Source organism: Haliotis rufescens, unplaced genomic scaffold (assembly GCF_023055435.1).
Source record: "Haliotis rufescens isolate VD_foot unplaced genomic scaffold, xgHalRufe1.0.p SCAF_15, whole genome shotgun sequence".
In the NCBI taxonomy this organism is placed as follows: Eukaryota; Metazoa; Mollusca; class Gastropoda; order Lepetellida; family Haliotidae; genus Haliotis; species Haliotis rufescens.
Window position 1 is genome coordinate 31,548,807 of NW_025963835.1, and position 10,736 is coordinate 31,559,542.

At 41.8% G+C, this 10,736-nt stretch overlaps 1 protein-coding gene across 1 annotated transcript; it reads left to right on the forward strand.

The window, feature by feature from the left end:
- Nucleotides 1-3,220: 3,220 nt before the first annotated feature.
- LOC124132094 (protein unc-93 homolog A-like) lies at nt 3,221-10,493 on the forward strand. Its single transcript, XM_046495726.2, has 4 exons — nt 3,221-3,333; nt 4,250-5,246; nt 7,071-7,338; nt 9,437-10,493. Exons 2-4 carry the CDS (start codon nt 4,434-4,436, stop codon nt 9,748-9,750), a joined length of 1,395 nt encoding a protein of 464 aa, XP_046351682.2. The 5' UTR covers nt 3,221-3,333; nt 4,250-4,433; the 3' UTR covers nt 9,751-10,493.
- The last annotated feature ends 243 nt before the right edge of the window (nt 10,494-10,736 follow it).

Below are 10,736 nucleotides of genomic sequence, written 5' to 3' on the forward strand. Positions count from 1 at the left end.
CTTGCTTGGTAATTGTGCGATTTTCGTTTACACTATTTTGACTTGCAACACAAAGTAAATTTTTCACCTGAGCATTGCTTATTTTATCGTGTTTATATTTTTACAGTCACAAATGTGCAAAATTTTCACGTAGGAAATTTATTAAAAGTCTTAAATATCCAGTTATTTTACAAATTGACTGAAACATGTCCATCTGTATTATTATGACAACGAATTCCAAACATTTTTATGTTTAATATCATCACCAAGAGACGGAAAATGTTACGATGAAAAGTACATTTCTATATTGTTTGGCTTCTAATCCTACATAATAATTTATGGTGATGTTTTTAATACCTTTTGGTCGTCGTAATCATTTTCAGTCAACCTGTTAAAGAAATAGACAGATTTTTCAGTCAAAGTATATAGAAATATTTAGAAATATAGACATTTTATAAATTGCCTGAGAGAATCACACTTTACAAATTGACTGTAATATATACACGCTTACAAAGGAAAAGAGTTGTGAAAACAATGTCTATTGCGCCTCGAAGAACTTCCCAACCAAGACGTAGAGGAACAAGAATGAATCTGTTCAATGCTACAGCAAATGAAGGAAAAGAAAATGCAAATATCATAATTACAACCTAACAAATTTATATGTATAATTTTAGGCAGCTTCCTTCTTCGAGGAATGTATCCGTGAATATCCATTTAAAGGAACAATCCCAAACGTCCTGTAGCTGTACAAAGAAACTTATTCGATGTCACGTGTCTCTGTAACAATCAAATATTTTAAAATATCGTTTCGGGATATTATAAACCGTGTTCGTTTCTCAACTGATCACTTAGTTTGTTTCAGTTGTTTCACATAGGTGTCAAGTCTAAAAGGTCAGCTGAGAAAGCCCACGTGACAACTATTTTCATAATGTCCACGGTTCTTAAAAAATCCATAGGGTTAGATAACAATGAGCAATCAATCAACGTATTATTGGTTAACCTTTTGAACAAAGTATGTTGTTTTTACATCGGCACTTAACACCATGATATGAGTGTATTCCCTTTGCTTTAGTAAACCTAGACATGTAAACACTCACTTTTGACATATCCACTGTGCAAGATAACAGTGATTCATCAATCAACGTATTTTCTGTTAATCTTTTGATGACAAGGAACGATCCGTTGATTTACCAAAAAGTAAATTGGGATCGATGACATGCATCAACCAAGTCAGCGAGCCTGACCACCCGATCCCGTTAGTCCCTCCTACGACAAGCATAGTCACCTTTTACGGCAAGCATGGGTTGCTGAAGGCCTAATTTACCCCAGACCTTCACAGGTCCGACATCTGTAGTACCTTGTGAATGTATATTTAGTGACGCTCTTCGTACAAGTTGCTGAGTGCGGCGTTAAACAAAAAAACCAACAACAATAGTACATGTACCAACATTTCTACCCGTGTTAAAAGCCATTACCTCCAGCCAGTGTCAATGCAGGAAGCAAAGGCACTGTAAGTCCCCATGGTCCCTGGTATGGTGATCTCCCTTTAGTTACTGACGATCTCTAGCCTTTTTTTATATTGTGTTGTTCCCTAATACTTATGACTTTTATATATTCTCAACTAGTTTTAATAGACTGTGTGATATTCTAGTTATTGTACTGTCCATCGTTGACAGCTTTTTATATTGTCTAAATATGTGTATTATTAATGTACTTCTCGTCACGATATGGCTGAAATACTGCCGATATGACGTTAAATCTTAACTCACTCACTCACTCACTAATAGCCATTACCAGATATTCTGTGCAAAGAAACTTGACTTCACTCCATCTTGAAGTGTCTGATGACCATTCCGATAAAATAACGAAGCATGCGTCTACTTTTGGAGATTCTCTCCGCGATTGGATTCATTTTGTGGTAGTTGAGGGGAACTGCTCTATCTTGTTTATCCAGAACCTTTGCTGTATGCTCATACCAAGGATTAATTATATAAAGCTCTTACACATGGATTTAAACAACTCTTGAGCATGCTATAAAGAAAGCTAGGTTACAGTGTGGAGGAAGGTAGCGATAGCTTCCTAACCGTTAATGTTTGGAAATTACATCTGACGATTATGTGAAGAAACTGGCACTCACAAATTGTGTGAGAAATAGGAAAAAAACAACAACGGTCGTGTAAGGTTGACACATAGAATTAAGATCGAGCTACGGTTTGTTTGTGAAACTGTCGTATCTTCAGACTATGGTTTGTGTAATAGGGTCGTGACTGCCTACTTATAGCTCCTGTGCAATCATTCCAAGAATCTACTGACAAAAAGGTTGAGGTAGCCCCTGTTCCTACGGGCCTGTATTGATACAGTTAGACTCGTACAGTGGACTCTGTTTTTAGCAGGGTTTTTCTTAAGATTATGGAAAGCGTTTTATTGAATATTAGGGGATATGAAAAAATATCTTTGTACCCGAAATTGCTTGATAAATATTCTCTTCCCCCTCCCCCTCCCCCCCCAAAACAGAAAAAAACACCTAAAAAACTGAACACATCCACCCATCGTCCCATCCATCCACACGAATCCATCCATCCACACACACACACACACACACACACACACACACACACACACACACACACACACACACACACACACACACACACACACACACTCACTCACTCACACACTCTCACACACACACACACACACACACACATGATAATAACGCATAAATAGTAATAACATGTGCATTGATACAGCGCCCTTTCCATGTAACGAATACTCGTAATGTGTAACGTGCGGCCTTGTGGTTAAAGCGTTCGCTCGTCACGTCGAAGGCCCGGGTTCGATTCCCCAGATGGGTACAATGTGTGAATGCCAGTTCTGGTGTCCTCCGCCGTGATATTGCTGGAATATTGCTAAAAGCGGCGTAAAACCATACTCACTCACTGTAAGGTGGCAAAGAGGTAAGGTACATGAAAACCATGTCGAATCCGGGCCTTGATGAACGAACACATTAACCATAAGGCTACTGCACCAACGCTTGATTATGATTAAATCTGAAATATCTTCAGTAAGATCCATAAAAATATCAAAACCTGCCAATACCCAGCTTTTTATACATATTTTAATATACATGTATGAAAATCCTTTACATATGACTTTGATTGATTATATATCAAGCGCAATGTTGCATTTTGAGGTCGTATTGATTCCCAGGGCAAGCTGGTCTGCATGCATATGGCCACGATGTAGCAATACTCGGCTGCAACTGTTATACGCAAACATTGCCATACAACTCAGAATCCCATACCTGCACAGATGTTGGCGGGAGTTGCCTTTGTTTCACAGCCAGTGGAAAATGTGAGCATGTTTGTATGTTTGTATGTTTGTATGTCTGTGGGTTCTGCAGGTGCAATACCGTAACATGTGCATGACCGTACGTTTCTTTCAAAGCTGCAAATATGGAATATACAAGAGGATGTACATGTACATTGAAGCTCTATGATACATAGACGCTTTAGCATAGAATAGGTCTTCAGCAACCCATGCTTGCCGTAAATGGCGACTATGCTTGTCGTAAATGGCGACTAACGGGATCGGGTGGTCATCGTATGTCATCGTGTCCCAATTGCGTGAATTGATGCGCATGAAGTCGATCACTGGATTGTTTGATTTATTGCCTCGATTATTTACAGTGGCTTGGTTCATGTGTAAACACCCAATATTATACAAGTGAGTTAGAGTGTCGGTGGTTAGGTTTCTATGTCGACATTCAATATCATAAAAGTGAGTAAGTAAATATCTGTGAATCTGTAAATGAGTGAGTGAGTTGAAGTGAATGTGAGTTTATTGCCATTACATAACGCTTGAATAATCAGGGGGGAATTTGAGGGTGTGGTTGGAGATGTTTATACTGCTAGCTGACTAATGGGCAGGACCCAACAGGTCATGTTCATTCGGGTAATTTCAACAATGACATTCTGTCTTCAAAACCGCTGGTGATCTTGTCCTATCCAAAAGATGTATACATAACCGCTCCCATTGTTCTGTCCTCCCTTCAACTAACAAGTAAACACCAGGGCTACATTGATGAACCTTACAGCACGAGCTGTGAAACCTTATCGAGGAAAGGGGAACATCGATCCGTGGCGACAGATGGCGAACTACATCTTCGTTATTAAAATATAGATTCCACTAGCAGTGACCTAGATTTAGGACCTACGAGTGTTGAAAATTGATGCTTCCAATGTTTATTAACACACATTTAACATTACAGATGTTGATTACTGGATGTTCCCTGACCCAGCTGGATCTAATGTACCTCTTCTCAACATATGTATCAATTACTGTGCTGACTGTCACAACATAAGGGTGGAGGTCGGTAACACAATCCAGCGAACCTCGACGACCTCGATATAGTGGATAAGGACATTAGCATCGCCGACGACCTCACCACCAAAATGCAGCCTATGAAGAACACTACTGTCCTCGCCTTTTCATTCTTCGCTGTCTTCACCGCCTTTCAGGGAATACAAAATATTGCAAGCAGCATTAACCAGGATAAGGGACTTGGAGTTGCCTCCCTTTCTTGTATATACTCCAGTTGCATTGTGACGGCAATGCTCAGTCCCTTGTATATACACAGTGTAGGGTTAAAACCATCCTTTATTCTTGCCTTCATTGCCCACTGTTTATATTGTCTCAGTAACTTTCATCCAGCATGGTGGACATTGATACCATCGTCTGTCCTATTAGGTCTTACGTTATCGCCCATGTGGATTGCCCGACATCTGTACGTCACCGCAATGGGAACACAAGACATTCAGGGCAAGCAGGAAGGGATCCATGGTTCGCTCAGCAAACATAATGGAATCTTTTTCGCTTGCTTTAGTTTAGCCCAAGTGACGGGAAACTTTTTGTCGTCTGCTATCCTACATCAAAGCTCAGCTGACCAAACAGATCTGAAACAGGCAAAGATCTGTGGCGCGGACGATTGTCCAGGGATCGAGAACAAGACAACGGAAATTATTCGTCCGGACACTTCTGTGGTCAACTTGTTGTTGGGGATCTATCTGGCATGTCAGTTAGTTGGGCTGGGAGCAGCCATGTTGTTTCTTAGACCGTTGAAACTGGAAGGGAGTGACCAGAAGAGCCCGATAAAGAAATCACTGTCTTGCTGCGTGGTTTTGAAGCAAAAGAAGTTATTACTGCTGATTCCTTTGAAACTCTCCCAGGCGGTTCACACCTCTATCATGTTCACAGGATTTACCAAGGTAGGAAAAGGACCGCCTCTGCGGTGGTCTGGTAGTAGAGCGTCCGCCCAGAGACCGGAAGGTCCGGGGTTCGATCCCCGTCCGCGTCATACCAAAAGACGTTAAAAGATGGTACTTGTTGTTACCCTGTCTGACGCTTGGCATTAAGGAGCTAAAACAAGGACTGGTCGGCTCGAAGTATACTGTGTCTGAGTGGGGTATTCATGTTAAACTCCGGCATGGTATCTCAGTGGGCTAGCACTATAAATCGGCATCAGTCCGGACTAGTACAAGCAGCCACACACACACACGTGCATGTACGTCACTATATAAGTGCAATAATCTTGGACGCGACGTTAAACCCCATTTCACCTCACCTCACTAAGGTAGGAAAGGATGGCCATAATGCATCCTCGCTTACACAGTGAAATATATCTCAATTCTATTATGAAAAAAAACCAATTAATTTTTTGGCTATAAGTCCACTTCGAATAGTATGACGCGTAATATATCATTCTTATCAAATAGGGGCGGTCGGGTAGCCTAGTGGTTAAAGCGTTCGCTCGTCACGCCGAGCCATTACATAACGCTTGAATAATCAGGGGGGAATTTGAGGGTGTGGTTGGAGATGTTTATACTGCTAGCTGACTAATGGGCAGGACCTAACAGGTCATGTTCATTCGGGTAATTTCAACAATGACATTCTGTCTTCAAAACGGCTGGTGATCTTGTCTTATCAAATAGATGTAAACGTAACCGCTCCCATTGTTCTGTCGGGGCGGTCGGGTAGCCTAGTGGTTAAAGCGTTCGCTCGTCACGCCGAAGACCCGGGTTCGATTCCCGACATGGGTACAATGTGTGAAGCCCATTTCTGGTGTCCCCGCCGTGATATTGCTGGAATATTGCTAAAAGCGGCGTAAAACCATACTCACTCACTCATTTCTCAAATAATTCTTTCGAATTTTTACAAGTGATATTCTGTGCTACGGCGATAAGGGCGATAGAGGTTTTGAAACGAAGCAATGGAGTCAACTGAATTCAAATTCCATATAATTGGTAAAAAAGAATTGAGATACATTCTCTGGATAATTGAGGATGGTATTTATAAGGAAGGTGTATTTTATTCTACTGTTACTTACATATGATCAAAATCGATTAATTAAATCCTTGTTCGAGCGCCAGGCAGGGTAACATAAGTACCATATTTTAACGCCTTGACGTGATTACGCGACTAGGGGATCGAACCGACGAACTTCCGCTTTCCGGGCAGAGGCTCTATCCACTCCACCACGGAGACGATCAATAATGTTTCAGGAATTATCACAGGACAGTATTGTTTGTACTTCCTGATCTTGGCAACTTTGTACGAATTCAATCCTTTGTTTGCAAGGAGGTCCAAACCAACGTGATGTCATATGACATTATCGCCAAAACGCAATCAATTGTTCATGACGTCACAAACGTCGAATGACTAAGTTAATGTCAACAATTAAGATGAGGAAACTCGCATCTTTCTACATTACTTCAGAAAAGGACGATGACTGTTATAAAGAGTGAGTTAGTATGGTTTTACGCCGCTTTTAGCAATATCACGGCTGGGGACACCATGTGGGGAATCGAACCCGGGTCTTCGGCGTGACGAGCGAACGCTTTAACCTAGAGACTCCCCCACCGACCACTATAATAAAGAACAAGATATAAATGACGGGCGTTTCTCTGAACATCCAGCTGAGGTTTTACATTTGAAAATCTATATTTTTATTTTTTCATTGCTCAGGTTTTGTCTCGAACGTAAAACGTCGGAGCCATCTATCATCAAATGATTCACAAACGTTTTCATTACAGGCCTACGTGAGCTGCTCTGCCGGTGTTAAGATGGTCGGCTTTGTCATGATGACGTACGGCTTGGTGTCTTCTATTTGCGCTGTCACCTTCGGCCATGCCGCAAAATACACTGGCCGGAAACCTCTGATGGGCATAACACTAGGCACGGATGTCATCACCCTATTGTCTCTGTTACTATGGAAACCGATTTCTGGAGAAACGTACCTCCTTCTCATAATTCCTTCAATATGGGCTGTTGGTGACGGCATCTGGAAGAGTCAAATCATGTGTAAGGTGGTACTATTTTATCAATGACACGGGTGGCATCTGAGGCGCCCCATTTCTTTGTGCACAGGTGTGCCCTGAGGCGGGTGGCACGTGAAGATCCGGGGTAGAATTCAGCAACCCATGCTTGCCGTAAAAGGCGACTTTGCTTGTCGTAAGAGGCGACTAACGGGATCGGGTGGTCTGGCTCGCTGACTTGGTTTAGGCATGTCATCGATCCCAATTTCGTGGATATATGCTCATGATATTAATCACTGGATTATCTGGTCCAGACTCGATTACTTACAGACCGTCGTCGTACAGCTGGAATATTGCTGAGTGCGGCGTTAAACAACAAACCAACCAACCAACCAACCAACAAACCAACTAAGAGGCGTGTTCGAATCCCGGTTTTCAGCACAATACCCGTGATCGTGGGTTTTACAAAAGTAGTAAAAGTGTAAGAGCTGTGCACATCACTTCTGACTTTCCTCCAACCTCAATCTGACCCGCCATGATATAAATGAAATACTATTCAAAGCAGCATTAATCCCAACTCGGTCACTCACCTCGAAAGGTTCAAGCCCCTCTTCTCCAATTACAACTTAAATAAAACATGATTGAATTTATCAACCGCAACCTTATAACAACGACGAAACGGCCAAAGGATGGCCACTTGTATGTATTAAGAGTATTGAACTTTCTGAAATCTTTATTATTTAATGTAACTGTACAAATCGAGGTGGTTTAGTTCCCATTTATTAGAGCTGGGCGCACTTGTCAGCTACCATGCCAAATTAACTGTTGTAATCTTTTGAGACATCTTTGGAATTAATTCCCTTGTTTGCATAGCGCCGTGTCTTTCACAGTTGAATTTTTAATCTTACTTGACGTCACCGCTCCATATCCGCGATACAATAACTGACATTATGTTAAGTTACGTGTAGGGTGCTCATGTGTGGAACAGTGAGGAATGTGTGTGGAACAGTGAGGAATGTCTATGTAATTGGGTCGTATTAATGTGTCTATTTAGCATTTTAATAAAATTCAACCTAAACGATTCAGCTAAATAAATATCATACATCAAGAGTGAGTGAGTGAGTGAGTTTGGTTTAACGCCGCCTTTAAGAGTGTTCCAGTTATATCGCGACGTGTCAGCTTAATGTGAGAGGAAAACCGAGGTGATGCAGGTCTCAGACATTTACCACTCGTGGGTATGGTGCTGACCAACCTAGAAACATAACTGAGTCGAGCCGGGATTCGAACCCAGCCATAGGTTTCTGGCGTGCCCAAGGGACGAAACAACGAATAATTTTGTTTATTGCGGCGCCTTAGACGACTGGGCCATCCGTGCCCGCATCATACATCAGAAATAAATATTGTCTGATGCGATCACGTGGCAAGCACAATACATATTCTTATTAATGGCATATGCTATGTACAGTGCGAAAAATATCATAATATCTTTATCATATAATGTAATTTATAAAGAATCGATGTTTGAGACTAATTTTCACCCACTAACGGATGTATTGATATATTTAATCCCATCCTCGACAACTCACTGTAATATTTCTCCATTCTGTTATGATAAATACCCTTGACCCATTCTTATTGTGTCCGATACGAAAGACCCGTGAAGATTCCGGGGTAGAATAGGTCTTCAGCAACCCATACTTGCCGTAAAAGGCGACTATGCTTGTCGTAAAAGGCGACTAACGGGATCGGGTGGTCAGGCTCGCTGACTTGGTTGATACATGTCATCGATCCCAATTGCGTGGATCGATGCTCATGATATTGATCACTGGATTGTCTGGTCCAGACTCGATTATTTACAGACCGCCGTCATATAGCTGGAATATTGCTGAGTGCGGCGTTAAACAACCAACCAACCAACCAACAACCAACCGATAGGAGATATGCAAAGCGAGAAATACACCCAAGAGCGAACGTAATTCTGTGCGATGGAGAGAGATACAAATGTTCACGTCAAAATGGACTCTGCTCTTCCCCAAAATGTCGTATGCTTGTGGAAAAGTTTTTGGTTTACGGGGTATTAATCAGATAACTGCGATATCGAGGGTGACTTAACCCCCTTTCTATGGTACGTATTTTACTTTCAGCTCTCGTTGCCGTCGCTTTCTCGGGGGGACACCAGCAGCTTGCGGGCTTCTCAAGTATTGTTGCCATGGGTGATATTGGCTTCACCTTTGTCCTCATCACAGATCGAATGATGTGCCTGAGAATCAAGTTGTATGTCGCGATATTTCTGTGGACGGCGGCACTTGTCAGTTACATTGTTCTCGAGGTTGTACTCATCACCGAATCAAAGGACAACGTTTCTGCCCATCATGGTGTGACTGTAGCTGCAGGGGATGACGTCACACTGAGATTACCTCATTGTAGACAACAAAGTGTAAAAGTGCAGTCGTCCTAACTAAACAACTTTGATGTGAAGTGAATAATATTACCATGGCGTGAACTTTACGTAACTACAGTAAACTACGGTTATAACGAACACGCTTATAACGAACTTACGGATAAAACGAACTTACGTTTTTGGTCCCGACTATTTGCTGTAGTTATGCTGTATATATGATTATAACGAACTACGGTTATAACGAACTAACATTAGTAGTCCCTTTGAGTTCGTTATAACCGTACTTTACTGAATGTAATATTGTTTCTAGTAATCATGGGGCGGTCGGGTAGCCTAGTGGTTAAAGCATGCGCTCGTCATGTCGTAGACCCGGGTTCGATTCCCCACATGGGTACAATAAGTAAAGCCCATACCCGATGTCCCCCGCCGTGATATTGCTGGGATATTGCTAAAAGCGGCGTAAAATTATACTCACTCTTGTAATCATGGTATTTGTTATTTCTGAGGTACATAGAATAATTATATGCACTTGTCTTCTTGTCATTGTGTTTCCTTTATAATACAATATTGGATATGTCTGTTATAGGTTGGGCGGTCGGGTAGCCTAGTGGTTAAGACGTTCGCTCGTAACACCCAAGACCCGGGTTCGATTCCCGATAAGGGTACAATGTGTGAGGCCCATCTCTGGTGCCCCCCGCCCTGGTATTGCTGGAACATTGCTAAAGGCGGCGTAAAACCATACTCACCCACTCTTTAAAAACTTCCATTCTTACTCACTGGATATTAAACCACATTTAAGCAGTGCCTTGATGTACGTGATAATCCTATCAGTATTCTTTTGTTTTTGTGTGATTGTTTGTTTGTTTGTTTGTTTTACGACACGCTTAGCAATATAACATTTACACGGACCATACAATCCACTGATTGTCACCAAGGTAACCATCGACCGAAGCAAATAGGGCACAATGACATGCGAGCCTGACCACCCGATCCCTTCAGTCGCCTCATCATTTGATTATGTACTCATAGTTTCGCGAATCTTT